General features: G+C 38.2%; 3 protein-coding genes across 3 annotated transcripts; 1 reads left to right on the plus strand and 2 right to left on the minus strand.

The window, feature by feature from the left end:
- The first annotated feature begins 8 nt into the window (after positions 1–8).
- Positions 9–508, plus strand: LOC116123565 (chaperone protein dnaJ 20, chloroplastic-like). Its single transcript, XM_031409319.1, has one exon. The coding sequence runs from the start codon at positions 42–44 to the stop codon at positions 492–494; it is 453 nt and encodes a 150-aa protein (XP_031265179.1). The 5' UTR covers positions 9–41; the 3' UTR covers positions 495–508.
- Positions 509–3,077: 2,569 nt separating this feature from the next.
- Positions 3,078–6,323, minus strand: LOC116123509 (leucine-rich repeat extensin-like protein 2). The gene is made up of 2 exons (XM_031409272.1): positions 6,230–6,323; positions 3,078–5,017 (listed from the first exon to the last, which is right to left on the minus strand). Exon 2 carries the CDS (start codon positions 4,583–4,585, stop codon positions 3,638–3,640), a length of 948 nt encoding a protein of 315 aa, XP_031265132.1. The 5' UTR covers positions 4,586–5,017; positions 6,230–6,323; the 3' UTR covers positions 3,078–3,637.
- A 1,578-nt stretch (positions 6,324–7,901) lies between these two features.
- Positions 7,902–16,589, minus strand: LOC116123529 (galactinol--sucrose galactosyltransferase-like). Its single transcript, XM_031409291.1, is given in 5 exon segments — positions 7,902–8,468; positions 8,555–8,922; positions 9,011–9,190; positions 15,366–16,440; positions 16,443–16,589. Coding segments are annotated over 5 exon segments (2,337 nt in total).
- Between the last annotated feature and the right edge of the window lie 916 nt (positions 16,590–17,505).

Consider the following 17,505-nt stretch of genomic DNA (forward strand, 5'->3'; position numbering starts at 1 on the left):
CTCTCTCTCTCTCTCTCTCTTACATTAGTCATAAGAAAATCATGTCCTTGCAAATGAATTCCAATGCAACAAAAGCAATTCCAATTTCGCACAAAACAATGTCCAGGCAAAAGATTGATTATAATTTCAAAACTATTTCATGCAAAATGGCCATGCAAAAGGAGAGTAAGAGCAATTTCTATGAAGTGCTTTCGCTTGGTTCAGAGAGCGTGGGGTTTGATGAGATAAAGAAGGCGTTCAGGAGAATGGCTCTTCAGTATCACCCTGATGTTTGTCCTTCTTTGGCGAAAGAAGAGTCCACAAAACGATTCGTTGAGCTTCAACAGGCTTATGAGACATTGTCCAATCCTGTTTCTCGTAAAATGTATGATTATGAGATGGGTTTGGTTGAAGAAAGGAGGAGGAGAGATCGTTTTCCGAAGAAAGTTTGGGAAGAACAACTCTTTGGACTGAAGCAACGGTCTCGAATCAGAATGGAGAGGAAGAGAAGCTGATTGTAATATCAAATAAATTGATTTTAATTGTTAATATTTTCATATTAATATTTTTTTTTAGTAAATATTGAGCACCATTATGTGCTTTTGTATCTTATCTGAACTTACTATGTACTTTGAGATGAATGGATACGGTTTTTGTTTCTTTAATAAATCTTTTATTATTAATCAATAAGATTATTGTGCTTGTATTGATAATTTTTTGATGAATTTTTTTTTTTTTTTTCGGATTTTGAATTTCATTAAATTTGATCTTTTATGAATATTAATTACTTTGGAAAATAATTATTTTTTTTTAATGATCTTAGGATTTTTAAAATTAAAATAATTTTAGAGAGTGTTAAATAGTTTTCAAAAATCATTTAGGAAAATAAATGAAATTAACCCATTAACTTCCGCATACTTCTTATTACTATAATATAGAGGTAAATACATATTGACTTATGTGGTAACCCTACATGTTTGATTAATCATCAATTTTAGTTTGTTTAAATTATGTTTAATATGAATTTATACAACCAATTTAACATATATCAATTTGTAAGAGTGAGATTGTACGAAGAGTCCGATAATATGTTATTTTGGGTAAAACCCAAATAGCAAAAGATTTGCTTTATTGAAAAGAAGAACTGTTGAAGATAAAATTTTGGGTCCAAAGGGCCCAAAAGTAAAGTTCAAATAAAGGAAGAGTAACGTTACGCAATAATATTAGACTAGTCAAAGTTAGTCAATTGGGCCTAATCCAGCCCAAACCCAAATTGTGATCCAAACCCATGAGAAATAATTACTGTCAAAAAGCAAATTTTCATTACAAGACAGCTAATCTCAAATTCACAATTACACATGTAATTGCCCATTACTAGGTGTGAGCAAGAAATCCGGGTAGAACTGGAACCGGCGCATATTGGGGTTTCGATTCTAGTTCCTACCTGGAATCGGCTTGGAAAAGGTTGGTTTTAGTTCCAAATTTGGTGGAATTGGCATTATGTGGTTCCATTCTGGTTCCACCACTTTAGAAACCGAAATCGAAACCAAGGTCTAAGTACTCGGGGTGGAAACAATGGGTATTGGGATATATTTGTACGCTAATACCCATTGAGCTGTCTAGTGAAAAGAAGACTTTTTTTGGTAAAAAGAAGACCACGATGAAGAGTGCCGTTAACATATCTCCGGATTCTTTTACAAGATGTCTAGTGAGCTTTCGTAGGCTGCTGCAAAAATTGGCCAAGCTTGTTAACAGCAAAAGTCAAGTTTGGTCTAGACAAGTTTAAATATTAAAACCAGGCCCAGGTATATTATTTGAAACTTTAATAATAATTAAGCCCTGAGAAACCACTTTAGCCACCTCCTATAATCCTATTCCTACGAGAATAATTACAAAAGAAAAATGCTATCCTTATAAAAACCCATACAAAGAGGATTACAAAGTGAAATTATCCAGAACAAAAAAAAAAAAAAAAATGAAAAAAGAGAAAGAAAGAGAGAGATCATGAAAATCAAGAGTGGGGATTATCTTTGTATGCCCCCTTTGTATATGTCTTTATAAAACTAATATTGCTCATTACGAAAATCCTTTACAAACAACCCTCTGCAAAACTACACATCTAGCCCCATATATAAACCAAAATTACAAAAAAAAAAAAAAACCTTCTCATTTCAACCAAGCTCGGGTCAAACAAAGGGGATTTTTCAAATAGAGTTGGTCAAGGACTGGTCCCAAGCGGACCCGGGCCTAGGCCCGTTTGGGACTAGTCCCATTTGGGACCAAAATGGGACCAGTTGCTCATGGGCTTGGGATCAGTCCCAGGCCCACGAGCAATTGCAGGACCTAAACTGGTCTTATGGGTCTGCAAGATTTCTGTAGAGGGTTTATGTAATTTTTAAGGGTAGATTAGTAATTTTCAGGGGCAGCAGCCAACGGTATTAAATGCAAATTTTTTAAATTTTGTAAAAAAAAATTTAACCCCTACAATTTCTGTCTATTTCAAAATTTATAAGGGGTTTTATGTAATTGTCTAGGGGGCTAAAAAAAATAAACTAAAAGGGTTTGGGCTCGGGCTTGGGACCGAGCCCTCCTCCTTAGGTCTGGTCCGGTTTTGGGACTAGGCCTGCTAGGACCAATCCTCTCAAGGACCAGGCTTGCTAGGACCCGGTTTTTGGACTCACTCCCAAATGCTCAGCTCTATATCCAGAGTATAAGCTTGCATTTTTAAATGCAACCCTAGCCTAACCCAGGTACTTACATTCCTACCATAGGACCCATGATGAATTGTCAAAGAACTGTTCAAGGCTTATCTATAATACAGCTCAGTCTATATTTAGTAAAGATGTCAAGAACAAAGACTCAACAACGATGCGTGCTAAATCCCTCTGCTATGGGGCAATATTCTTCAGTATTTCGCCAAGTAAATATCTGGCTACAACTGGACATGGCCTTTCATGTCATATTTACAATAATCCTCAAAAGGAAACACAGTTTACACAGAAGATATATTATTCTTTTAACTTTTGGAGATGATTTGATTTCCACCTGTAACTATAATTGCACTTTCTCCCATTACTTTCCTTTCCTCAGATGCCTTATTGCCGATTCTTAATAGAGCAATACATCACTTTTTAATGAGGCCAAAAGAAAAATATATACATATTTGCACTCAGACATCAAAACGAATCTATGACTTGTTAATGGCGAGATAGGTGAGAAAACATCTGTGATAGACTCATATACATCAGTTAACATGATAACTAATCAAAATACAAACATGATTTACTTGGACGGCATCAGATAAGCCTAAGTATAATAAAATTGTATTATTTTTTCGCTTAAAAGGGAGAATTAAGAAAAATTGTGAACCCAAGCATTTTTATTTCAACAACATACCAAACCACTCAAAGGTTGAAGCATACTAAAAGCAAGACAGTGTATAGAAACATCAAACACTCTATTCTCTCATAATCAAATTTAGAAATATTGATGCCAATTACAATATCTATTTTATGTAACAACCCAGTGAAATAGCATGAAGGATAACCTTAACTGTAGAATGTAGATATAGACATGTAATTCCAAATTCTATACAGAAAATATAAGCACCAAGGTAACACACAATACACCAGCTAAACGACCACTCTTTAAGCTGAACTTACCTGCTATTCATCAGCTTGTCCAGCACCACATTGAGGTCTACTGACTGCCTGTTTTCCGTCAGGTTCCTCACTGTAGCTCTCACCAAGTCTCTCCGGAATCCCATCGCAACAACCTTCTCGACAACATCATCAACTTGAACACTGTTTGTGTTCCCACTGGAAGCAGATCCACTATCCAAGATAGAGGCAGTTGGAAGAGCGTGTGGTAATATCTTGGCAGTTGGCAACTGTGAGGAACTGCTTCCACTACCTGGGAATGAAGGTGATGATGCACGTTGAAAGGGTTTCATATTTGAACTGCTGGAGCCAAAACAAGGTTCATTATATGGAAAAAGATTGATGGGATTAGACTGCTCTGGTGGCTTTGAATACCCAGAAGGTAACTCCAAATAATGCCTGCTTGTGGAGTGATCAGGGATCTGCTGGGTAGAACCAACATAAAACTGCTCAGTTGGGGGAAACCCACCAGGTGGCCGAGAGGATTTTTGGATGCTTTGAGATGACAGGTAAGGAACTTCTTCAGGTTGATGGCTCAATGGAAGATGGGCTTGATAATAAACTGGATTGACAGGTGAGTGCAGTTGAGGTGGTTGGGCTGACTGTGAGGGCGTTGGAAGTTGAGGCAGTTGGACAGACTGTGAGATTGTTGAAAATTGAGCCGGTTGGGTGGACTGTGAGATTGTTGGAAGTTGAGGTGCAGGTTGATAAGGTTGATGCAGTGCTGGAGATGGTAGCTGTGACTGCTGAGTTGAAGTTACAAAGTACTGCTGATGAGTGGTTGTTGGAGGTGTTGACTGATTAGGTTGGTACAATCCTGGAGCTGGTGGCTGTGACTGCTGACTTGAAGTTACAAGGTACTGCTGATGTGCGGATGCTGGAGGTGTTGACTGACTAGGTTGATACAATGTTGAAGGTGGTGGTTGTGACTGCTGCATAAAAGGCATATGGTAATTCTGATGTGTGGTTTCTTGAGTCAGCACAGTTGAGGGGTTGTACGATTGAGGTTGTGAAATGGAGGGGACGACATTCTGGGGTATTTGGTTAAGAAGCTGTGGAGCTGTTGCTACAGGAGATTGTTGAGGACTTTGATTATGTAGGTTCTGAGAAATATTAGAAGGGAGAGAAGCATGCTGTTGTGAACAAGCAACTTGATTCGGAAGCAACTGGTGGGATTGTTGAGGGACAAATGACGATGCTTCTTGATTTGAAACGGTTTGAGGGACAAATGACGATGCTTCTTGAATAGAAACGGTTTGAGCAGTAGTGCCCCGCTTTTTCGACTGCGTGTCACTCTTGGGCAACTGAAGCTTTGCAAGCTGCACTTGAGCCTCTGCTATCTCTTGTTTATCTCTCAAATCCTTGATACAACCTTGAACCTGCAAGAAATCATATACAAATTGCACCCTTCATGTCATCGGTGCACTAGATACACAAGCTTTGTGCGACCAATTACCAGCTAACACTAATGCAAAAGTGGCCACAAATATTGAACCTACGTTGTTATATGACACTTATCACCATTCAAAAAGGAAAAACTTTGAGGGAGTTCCGGCTTTTATTGAACAAACAACTTTTCCTTCAGTTTCCACTTAACATCCTAAGAAATGTCAATCATTACAAATTCACATTACACAACAACAGACCAAATCTATCAACCAAACTTGCAATGTAAAACTGTATTGACAAACAGAACTACATAATATATATTCTGCCTATCAACATTACATATATCTCATGAATCAAGTAAACTCTAATTAGACTAAAGAGAACGATGGTCTAACCACCAAATCAACTTCCCTTGACGTCCTCAAGTATGCAAGAATACATGACAGGTGAGAACAATGAGAAGACATGTTTCTTGGTGTTTTTAAGTGCAGACAGAGGGAAAGAGAGAGAGAGTCCCTCCAAGAATTTAATTTCAATTACATCAGATTGGGACTTGGCTCTGGTGGTAAAGGGTAAGGATTCTTAGTCCAAATACTATTTAGAAAAAACAAAAGGAGACCACTGTTATTCTACAAGAATATAATGTTTTGACTATTGAGGTTACACATATGATATGACTTTTGGCAATGCAGCCAGGATTTGGGGGCACAAACCTTTTCTAACTTTTTATTAATTGAAATTCAAAGAATTTCACATAAAAGGATTAAGATGAAACTAGACTATTTCAAGGCAAGATTTGAATATGATATTGCCATGGTCCAAACTTGTTAAATATAATGGTGTCTTAGAAAATCAGCATTCACACTCTTAATGTATAATTTCGTTATCTGACACAAAATTAATTAAGTTCACATTGAGAGCTCATGTCCATAAATCTATCAATTTCCACCACCAAGTCTTTTGTTCAACAAGTCAGAGACACTCCAACAGTTTATAAATTATGTGTTTGAGTAAAAGGACAATTTTTTCATACTTACAGCTCCAGCATGTCTAATTGGAAACAAATAGCTTCTAGTAAGATTATTACCAAAAAACAACACCTAAATTTCCCAATATCTTGCAAGGTTGATTTAAATAACCAAAAATACAAACCAAAGCACACACATCACAACAAATGAAAGGTAGTGGAAGTATGAAAATACCTCTCTCAGAATATTTTCTGCCTCCCTAAGCTTTCCATCAGTCCTACCATGACTATATGCGATTGATTCCTTCAAATAATCAACAAAATTCTCCACTTGAAGCATTCTACTCTCTAACTGAGTTGCTCGTGCACTGAGGCTTTCCACCGCATGTAGCAAATTATGAAAATGTTCCTTGATCTTTTGATCAATCTCAGATATCAAATCCACTTGGTCAGCAAAACTTCTATTCTGTATATCATCATTCAAGCACCATTTAAGAGACACATATAAGCAAAAATGTAAAACGTAAACCAGTAACCAAAAATTATTCAAAAACAAATGCACTCTCATAATTTAATCATAGCCAACATTCATAGATGTACATAATCAATTAAGTAGGAGTGACTTTGGCTTTGATCCTGAGGACAAAATTTGCTTGAGCTCAAAATTCATCAGCACACTTGAGACCAAACGGTTAGATAAGAATGCAAATAAAAATAAATCATTACAGACACAAATTATACTGCCTAAAACTATAAGTCCAAATGTCAATGCATTCTGTCTACTCGAAACTAACCAACCCACAATTCAATTTAAACAAACTAAAAATTTTCTTTTCGATCCAGCAATCAAATCCGAGTTTCATATCAAACAAACATTAATAGCTGGAAAAACAAAGGTTAAGCAATTAAAGATACAAAACTAACAATTGGGCAAGTACAATCAAAGAGTTAAAATTCAATAACAAATAGTAGTTTAAGAGAGAGATGATACATTGATGCCGACTCTGGTAGGTTTGCGTTTGGGCTGAACTGCCTCGAAGAGAGAATCATCAGATTCATAGTCTGCGTCTTCGTCTACGAAACCATGTCCGGAAAGTTCAGCTACTAGCTTATCCTTGTACGTCCACGAATTCGGGTTTCTCATGGAATTTCAATTTCTTAGCTGCCAACTATCTACTGCTTTGTTGTGAACAAAGGATCATCAATTATACTATCGGATCTTGGAATGTAAAGCCGGGTTGAATTACGGTTGTGGTACAACATTATCAAGCATAAGGTACCAACTCTTACAGCACGTTTTCAACTCTGGTGGTAGTATTATTATTATTGTTGCTTTCTTAGAAGAGACCAATCTAGAAAATATAGAAAAGAAAGTGATTAAATTCTGTAATTTTTTAATTAATTGTAAATTAAACTAAATAGTAGTTCAAAAATATATATCTATAACTATAAGCACTTGATTGAAATGTAATATGTTGTGAGTTGAGTGGTGGCTAAGAAATGAATAATCCTCTTTACCAAAACATTAAATTTTGTATTAAAATTACAGTTTGGTGGATGGTGAGATGAAATTTAAAAATTAATTGCTCTTCTTATGAAAAGTAATATATTATCTCAAATAAAATTTTCAAACAATTTTTGAGCATTCTTAAAATAAACTGTTTCCAGTTTTGAACTCATCAAATACATCTCTCGTATTTATTATATTCGGGTAAGCATAAGATTCGTTTAAGAAAAAGCAATTCTGCAGTTTAGTCAGTAGAAGGTTGCCCTCAACTAATATTATTGATGTTAAAGAGCAAATGAAACTTCATTACTTACATTGCTACCTAAAAACATCAAGGACAAAATTTGATTCATATCAACACAATAAGTACAAAATTTTAATGAAAAAAGCTTCCCATGATTCAAAACAAGAATTCAATCACGGATAATTTGGAAGAGTTAGGCCATGGAACTTGGACCATTACCATTTGCTCATCATAACTGAACTCCACACTCACCGCATCAATTTTGCACATCAATGGTTTCTCTGAAGCGAACACCTTCATTTCTCCACAACCCTTCACTCCAATTCTTACCGCATTCTCATCCTCATCGAAAACCAGAGACTGAATGGCACCACCAGAGTTCAACATGGTCACCAGTCCAATTAGGGCAAACTGGATTGATCTTTTTGGATGGACTTTCACGGGAGAAACAGTAAGCAGCTCATAATTAAATGGCTCAAGGGAAATCTCCAATTTATCCGAAATTTTCAGAAGCTTCAGCTTGTTTTCTTGAAACATGTAAACAGAAAATACGTTCACTCCATTCACACAAGACATCGGATCCTTTCCATTGTTCCATTCAATATCATTAGGACTAGCCAAGCAAGATATTGTGTTTGAAAACTTGGCGAAACCAACATTTTTTCTTGTTACAGAGCACCGTCCTCCTCCTTGACAATTGAACACTCCTAAAACTCCTGTATACTGTTGTAAACGTAAATGAAAAAGATATAATTAGAACAAATGATCATTATGTTGATTATTTACGGTAATTGTGTCGGGTGACTTACTTTGTTGAGGTTCCAAATCTTGAGCATTGTTTTCCGATCATGTAATGGATCTTGAAACAAGTAATCTCTGGTGGAAAGAGCATAGTGTTGGCATCGCAAAATGGTTCCATCAGGTAACACTAGGCTCCTGAGCAACTCAAAATTGTCCTTTCCAACAGAGTCACTCACATAAATTGGTCCTCCAGAATTTGCCCTAAAAGCAGCGTGGAATCCGGCACAGGGATGAGTAGACTGGAACATGTCCCAATCTGGGTGTATGACGTTGCCCATCCACAAGCTATTTTATGCACAATGCACCATGTGACACCTTTGTAGCCAAAACGTTCCATTTCTGACACCTTTGGGATCATTGCACCAGAAATCATCTCCTGTATATATATGCAACGCCACAACAAAATCAGTAACCTGTTTATATAACCTCAATGAAAGGTATCCGAAGGAAATCGAAGGCATTACCAACGCGTCCAAGCGATATGGTCTCTGTGCCAAGATACATGAAGTCATTGTAATGCTCCATACTGGCAATCACACCATTTCCTTTGAAATGTTTCCTAACGGAAGCAGTTAGTGCCTTGTAGTAAGTTTTAGCAAGCTCAAATCGACCACCGAAGTCCTCAGCTAGCAATTCAAGCAATTGTACCACAAAATTATTATGTAATTAGCAGAATGTACTGAAATTGAATATCCAGTTGATTCCCATAATTTATCTCTTGTTTAATAGTGATCTATATATGCATTTGATCGTTTGAAATTGAATATCCATAAAAAAAGATTCTTTTCACAAAAAAAATCACATTATGCTAATAGAACTAAATCCTCGTAGTCACTTGACGCCAGTAAGGCGACATCTTTGTATACTCACCCAACTGGTAACCCAAGAAAGAGATACGTGGCATGATAAAGACATGACAAAGAAATTCTGCGCGTTTGCAACTTTGCAAGTGGCAATTTACCCTGCAATTGAAACTACAAAACATGGGCAATAGTGACATCATTTTAGATCTATCTACCCGTTACGTTTCCCGTCAACTCAATTTTCAGCACACATTGACTTCCTAAAACGTGTCATATCGTCACTGTCGAAATTTAAGGAGCTCATTGAAGTTCGAGGTAAGTAATAGTCCAATCTGCCCTCCATTGCATTAATATTTTAGTTAAAACCGGTTCACGCAACTCTAAACTAAGGCCANCTTTTCTCGTTAGTTTTCAAGTTTTTGGTATTCGATTGAAACAGGGTTAGATATTTGCTCTGCTAGGGTTCATCCTTTGTTCTGAAATCTTTGTTCTGTGTAACGGGTTGAGTGATTGATTAGTCATTCTGTTTAAGGGGTTTTGTCTCTCGGTTGGCTGGGATTCTGAGTGTATAGTTTCCAAGGCTATTAGTTACCAGATAGGGTGATTTCGGGTTTGATTGAATCTTTCGATCTTGCGTCTGTAATCTGTAAAATACTTTTCTAATAGTGCAGTGAGCTTCGACGTTTCCGAAGCTCAACGTGGACGTAGCCTTCCCAATCCTGGAAAGCTGAACCACGATAAAATTGTGGTGTTCTTGATCTTCTGTGGTTGTGTCTTATTTGGTTATAATCTGTGGTTTGTGAGTGTGTTATTCTAACAGTGGTATCAGAGCTTTTCATCTTAGAGCCGAGAGCGTGTTTAAGATCCAAATTTGAGGAAATTAAATTCTAGGGTTTCATAGAAATTGGGGGTTTTCTAAAATTTCGAGTTCTAGGGTTCTTGGGAGTCTATAGGTTTTCTCCAAACAAAAATTAATCAAGATTCAACCACGGTCTCTGAGTATGAGCACCATCAGTTCAACTCACATGGAGATTGTGCAGTACGACGGAAAAATTGACTTCAATTCTTGGAAGAAGAAGATGAAGGCCCTACTTTCGCACAATAAAGTAGGGATTGCACTGGAAAAGGATGAAGAAAAGTGGCCAGCGGACAAATTAAAAAGAAAGGCGGAAATAGACGAGGAGGCATACAACCTGATCGTGATGAACTTGGCAGACAACGTACTGAGGAAAGTGGACGGATTTGAGGCTCCAATCGCACTATGGGGTAAACTCGAAACTCTGTATGCTTTACAATCTGCACCAAATCTTGCTTTCTTGAAGGGTGCACTTTTCTCATATAGAATGGACAGTAGTAAATCAATAGAAGATAATATTGATGAATTCTTGAAAATGACCATAGTCCTAAAATGTACTGACCAAGAATTAGGTGGAACGAGTTTAGCAATGATCTTGCTAAACTCACTGACCGAAGACTATCAAGTTGTTAAGAACGCTTTACAGTATTCAGGCACAGTCCCTAGTGTAGATCTTATAGTATCAGGACTAAAGGCTAGGGAATTGGAATTAAAGGTTCAGAAAAGAAGTGGCAATAATCTGTTTGTAAAAGGTAAAACTGATATAGGTAGTTCCTCTAATGGCATGCCGAGAAACAATTGGTCTAAGGCTAAAAAGAAAGGAAAAGGGGCTAACAAGAAAGGGGAGACTAGAAAATGCTTTCACTGTAATAAGCCTGGTCATCTAAAAAAGAATTGCTATGATTGGATTAGGAAACAAAAATCAGTGAATACTGAAAGCAATGTTGCTTGTACTGATAAAACCATAACTGACCCAAAAGTTCTAACTGTGTCTAGAACAGATCAGACTCATGACTGGGTTTTAGACTCTGGATGCTCCTTCCATATGAGCCCTAACAGAGAGTGGTTTCAGGATTTTAGGGGTGGTGAATATGAAACTGTCTATATGGGTAACAATAACACTTGCAGAGTGTTAAGATTAGGTAACATTACCCTAAGACTAGATGATGGAAAAATCATTGTGTTATCAAGTGTTAGGTACATTCCTGAACTTAAGAGGAACCTAATATCCCTAGGTACCCTAGATGAGTCAGGATGTAGCTATAAGCTGAAAGGGGTTGTATAAATGTGTCTAAGAATAACCACATTGTTCTAAGGGGGTTGAAGAAGAATGGGCTATACATTCTGTGTGGCAGTTATTACTCTGAGAATGGGAAGAGTGCCTTGGTCTCTATAAATTTGAATGATACTAATAAGTGGCATTTGAGGTTAGGTCGCATGAGTGAAAAAGGTATGAGTATTCTTAGACAACAGGGGTTATTTGGTAGAGATAAAATAACAACCCTAGATTTCTGTGAAACTTGTGTTTTGGGAAAACAGCATAGAGGTAGTTTCACCAAAGGTATACACCTATCCCAAAACTGCTTAGATTATCTACATGCTGACCTTTGGGGGCCTGAAAGAATTAGATCTCATGGGGGGAATTCCTATTTCTTTTCCATTGTTGATGACTTCAGTCGAAAAGTTTGGGTATACCTACTGAAGTCTAAAGATGAGGCTCTGTCCAAGTTCAAAACCTGGAAGACACTTGTGGAAAACCAAATTGACAGAAAAGTGAAGGCTTTAAGGACTGATAATGGTCTGGAATTCTGCAATATGGAGTTTGACAATTACTATAGAGATCAAGGTATATTAAGGCATAGAACAGTTAGGAAAACCCCTCAACAAAATGGGGTTGCTGAGAGAATGAACCGAACCTTATTAGAAAAAGTAAGGTGTCTCCTGTTCACCTCAGGTCTCCCAAAAACTTTTTGGGGAGAAGCTTTGACCACTGCTGCCTACTTAATAAACAGAAGCCCTAATAGCTCCATAGGATTCAACTGCCCTGAATCAAAGTGGTCAGGAAGAGAATTAAACCTCAGCCATCTAAGGGTGTTTGGATGTGCTGCTTATGCACATACCAGTGATGGGAAATTAGAGCCCAGGTCCATTAAGTGTCTATTTTTAGGATACCAGGAGGGCACTAAAGGTTACAGACTGTGGGATAAGACTGCACCAGGGGTTAAGATTGTTATTAGCAGAGATGTGATTTTTAATGAAGGGGATTTCCCTTGCAAGTTTGCTAATGTTGATGCAGGTCCTCCAAGCAACAAAGTAACACAACCAAGCACTACACCAATTGAGGTGGAGGCAACCATCAGGCAACTAGAGAATGCCCACACTGAAGAGTATCCTGCACCAGAAGAAGAACTCACACCTGATAAACCTGACCAAAATGAAGAGGAAACAGAAGAGGCCCAAGACCCTTTGCAGGATGATCTGCAGGACTACCAACTGGCAAGGGACAGGAGCAGAAGAGACATAAGGCCACCTGCAAGATACTCATTTGCAGAACTGGTCTATATTGCCCTAATGGCAGGAACTAAAATTCTGAGGACAGAACCAGAGTCATACTCTGAAGCAATCACCTCAAAGGACAAGCACAAATGGAGGCAAGCAATGACAGAGGAAATGAACTCTCTACAGGTAAATGGGACTTGGTCCGTAGTTCCTAAACCCAAACACCAGAAAATTATACAGTGTAAATGGTTGTATAAGATTAAAGAGGGTGTAGATATGAATGAATCACCTAGATACAAAGCTAGATTGGTGGCCAAGGGGTTCACCCAAAGGGAGGGCATAGACTTCAATGAAGTCTTCTCTCCCGTTGTCAAATATAAAACCATTAGAATGATGCTGTCTGTAGTAGCTCACCAAGACCTAGAGTTAGAGCAACTTGATGTGAAAATAGCATTCCTTCATGGGGATTTAGAAGAACAAATTTACATGGCCCAACCAACTGGTTTTGTAGACTGCCATAGACCTGACCATGTATACAGACTACATAAGTCCTTGTATGGACTTAAACAGTCACCCAGACAGTGGTATAAAAGGTTTGATACATTTATACTTAACCTAGAATTCACTAGGAGCAAGTATGATAACTGTTTTTACTTTGCTTGATGATATGCTCCTGATTAGTAAATCAAAATCAAAGATAACTGAACTAAAATCTAGACTCAGTTCTGAATTTGATATAAAAGACCTAGGAGTGGCTAAGAAAATATTGGGTATGATAATGAACAGAGACAAAACCAGGAATACCCTAAAGGTTCATCAAACACCATACCTATAGAAGCTAGTTTCCAAATATGGAATGTCTGGTTGTAAGCCTGTAACAATACCTCTTGCAAATCACTTTATTCTGTCTAAGTCCCAATGTCCAAAGAACTCTGTTGAAACCATAAAAATGGAGACTGTCCCCTATTCAAATGTGATAGGGTCTGTGATGTATGCAATGATTAGCGCCAGACCAGATTTAGCTTTTGCAATTTCTTTACTGAGTAGGTTCATGTCAAATCCAAGAAGTGATCACTAGATTGCATTGAAATGGGTACTCAGATATATAAATTGTACTGCATGTATAGGTTAAGAATATTGTAAAAGGACAACTACACTTGATCTTGTGGGGTTTATGGATTCAAACTTTGCAGGTGACAGGGATAGCAGGAAGTCAACCACAGCCTACTGCTTCACCCTTGGAGGAAACTGTATCAGCTGGAAATCACAACTACAGCCTCTAGTTGCCCTGTCAACAACTGAAGCAGAGTATGTGGCACTGGCAGATGGCTTCAAGGAGGCTGTATGGATGCAAGGATTATTGGCAGAATCTAAATTGACTGACAGTAAAGTGACTATCTTCTCAGACAGTCAAAGTGCCATACTGTTAAGTAAAAATCCAATCTACCATGAGAGAACGAAACATGTGGACGTGAGATTTCACTTCATCAGAGACCTAATTACCAGAGGACAGATTGAGTTAAAGAAAGTTCCCACTGAACAGAATCCAGCAGATATGGGAACCAAAATTGTCAGTCCAGGAAAGTTCAAACACTGCATGAACTTGCTGTTCCTGAAATAATCAAAGCATCACCAGAGCTATGAGGGAATAAGTTGAGGCAAACTGCCCTAGAAAGGGAAGTCAGTAAGAGAGTGAGTGTTATGTCTTCAAGGTGGAGATTGTAAGTGTGAAGACCAAATCGGTGCCGTGTCACTTAACCAACACGCTGTCGTTTCAAGCATGAATCTGGACCATCAGTTTTGAGAAGATCCAACGGCTGTGCTTAGTCCATCCTGGTCAACGATATATAAGTGAACTTTTCTCGTTAGTTTTCAAGTTTTTGGTATTCGATTGAAACAGGGTTAGATATTTGCTCTGCTAGGGTTCATCCTTTGTTCTGAAATCTTTGTTTTGTGTAACGGGTTGAGTGATTGATTAGTCATTCTGTTTGAGGGGTTTTGTCTCTCGGTTGGCTGAGATTCTGAGAGTATAGTTTCCAAGGCTATTAGTTACCAGATAGGGTGATTTCGAGTTTGATTGAATCTTTCGATCTTGCGTCTGTAATCTGTAAAATATTTTTCTAATAGTGCAGTGAGCTTCGACGTTTCCGAAGCTCAACGTGGACGTAGCCTTCCCAATCTTGGAAAGGTGAACCACGATAAAATTTTGGTGTTCTTGATCTTCTGTGGTTGTGTCTTATTTGGTTATAATCTGTGGTTTGTGAGTGTGTTATTCTAACACGTGGCATGGTAAAGACATGACAAATAAATTTTGCGCGTTTGCAACTTTGCAAGTGGCAATTTACCCTGCAATTGAAACTACTAAACATGGGCAATAGTGACATCATTTTAGATCTATCTACCCATTACGTTTCTCGTCAACTCAATTTTCAGCACTCATTGACTTCCTAAAATATGTCATATCGTCACTGTCTAAATTTAAGGAGCTCATTGAAGTTCGAGGTAAGTAATAGTCCAATCTGCCCTCCATTGCATTAATATTTTAGTTAAAACCGGTTCACGCGACTCTAAACTAAGGTCATAACTATAAAATAAATCAAGTGCTTGCACTTAGCAATTCTAAATTTATGATAAGAAAGAAAAGTTTTCAAGAACTTACATGAATTACATCAACCTTGACACCATCGATGGCCGCCGACTCCAGATGAGAATGGAGTCCCTCGTACATCTCGTGGACCCGCTCTGGTGGGACCAGTCCAATTCTACTCTCCACTATCTTATCCACAGCCAAATCTTCCATAGTCATCTCCAAACACTTTGACAATTTAGGAGTAATGAGCCTGGATTCGGGCAGGCCTGGGATTTTGGGTCTAACGCCGCCCCAATACCCACACAGCGCATGCCATACATACACATTCTCGACGCTCTTAAACTCTTCTTTTAGGTCCCTAACGAAGGCGCCCATGCCTTTTTTCGATGGTTCCTTGGAACTTTTATAGTCCCTGAATTTGTAATTCTCTTCGACTTTTATGAGCCTGCACGGCATTTGTTCCCCGGCGCTTGTTCGGTTCATGCCTTCTTGATCAGTAATGGGATCTTCGTCATGGCAAATGGACTGCCACCCGTCATCCATCAGAACCAGCCCCGGAGGGCACCCGCCTTCTACTAAACCCTTCACCCCTTCCCGTACACCTTCAGGGTGAACTTTAAGATAAAATGCATCCCAAGTGCACCAACCAAATTTATCAATGATGCCTGGCGGCGTTTTCTCCTCAAGAAGTTTAAATGTCCCCAAATGGAGCCTGACAACTTTCATGGCCTCCTTCACAAGACGATAAGGATCGTCGTTGACATGCATGTATAAACAACTTCTGAAGCTTGAACCACACACGTGCGAGGACCCACTTTCCAGGCACAAGTCCACGTAATCATCGACCCCAAGTTGAAGAGAAGCTCTGAAGGGTCCCTCCAGGATTGGAAGTAGAAGAACATAAGAGCGTCCCAAGTCATTTTTGTCTAAGAGTAGCATCTGGGTCTCATGCTCCAAGTCTTTTCCATTATTTCCAACCCAGTGGGTGGTCCACCAAACTTTGAACCTGAATAGGCTCATGAACCTGATTCCACTGAGTTTGTCGATAGGCAACATATGCCAGCTTTTGGACTCGTCCACTTCAAATCCCACGAAGCAGCCCGCCGTGCTATGTGCCTTATTTGTAGTGTTAAATGGTGATGGGATGGGGTGGCAATAATGTTTGTAGGGACTTTAGTGAGAATTGGGTGGCCATTAGCAAGAAAAGTTGATCCTTTTAGGATGATGGATGATGTTAGTTCACCATAAAGAAGCCCTAATGAATCTAGCGCATTCTTGCTTAAGCTTGGAGCCATGGAAAGAGCTTGTGTTTTCTAGCAGTTGTGAGAGAGGAAGAAGAAGAAGAAGAGATTTGTTAATTTGTGTTTGTGATGAATGCAAGGAGTGAAGGGTGGTTTATATAGAAGTTTTAGTTGGGAAATCCAATGATGTTTGGTTGAGGCAAACATGGTTGTGATATGCTCATGTATTGAAAAAATGTACAAGTTAGAGGGAGCTTTTGCTTTCGTGGGTGATGCTAGAGAAAAATATTTCACTGAGTATTCTTGTCATTTGGCATATGTTATAGTAGTTTTAAGTCCTGTCATTTTTCTTCTTTTTACATTTTTAAGGAATAAATAAAACCTACTTTAAAGTTTAAGAAATTAAGTACGGATAACATTGACATAGATTCATATATAATTGAAAAGGCAAATTAGTTGTGGTGAGCAGAAATGCAAGAGGATTGACAGAAATGAGGTGGGGTGTAATAACAAAAGTAAAGTTGGAAGGAGACTGTTATGTGTCTTTATTCGCTATATCTCTTTTTCTAGACGTTTCTTGAGCTTACCTTGATTGCCGCCTATTGACATGGAATGCATGCTCTAAAAAGTCAAGATCTGCCAGGTCTATGGACTATGGGAACAGAATTTCTACAAATTACCTAAAAGATTTCAACTATTGAGCTTAAAGAGTAAAGGCTGAATAGGTCAATCCACTTTCATTTGGTTTTGGTTTGGTGCATCAATTCATGCTATAAGAGAAAATACTAGAAGACTCTTAATTGATTAATTAGGAGTTGAGAAGATGATGGAAGCAATTGGAAGGACAACACTAGATACTTGTTATAATTTACTATTAAAAATTGGCCTATTTTTTAAGTAATGAAATATTGTACAACAATATTAACTGTCTTATTACCACTGCAAACTTCGCCATATCAACGGCTAAGGT

Source organism: Pistacia vera, unplaced genomic scaffold, assembly GCF_008641045.1.
Source record: "Pistacia vera cultivar Batoury unplaced genomic scaffold, PisVer_v2 Contig103, whole genome shotgun sequence".
Taxonomy (NCBI): Eukaryota; Viridiplantae; Streptophyta; class Magnoliopsida; order Sapindales; family Anacardiaceae; genus Pistacia; species Pistacia vera.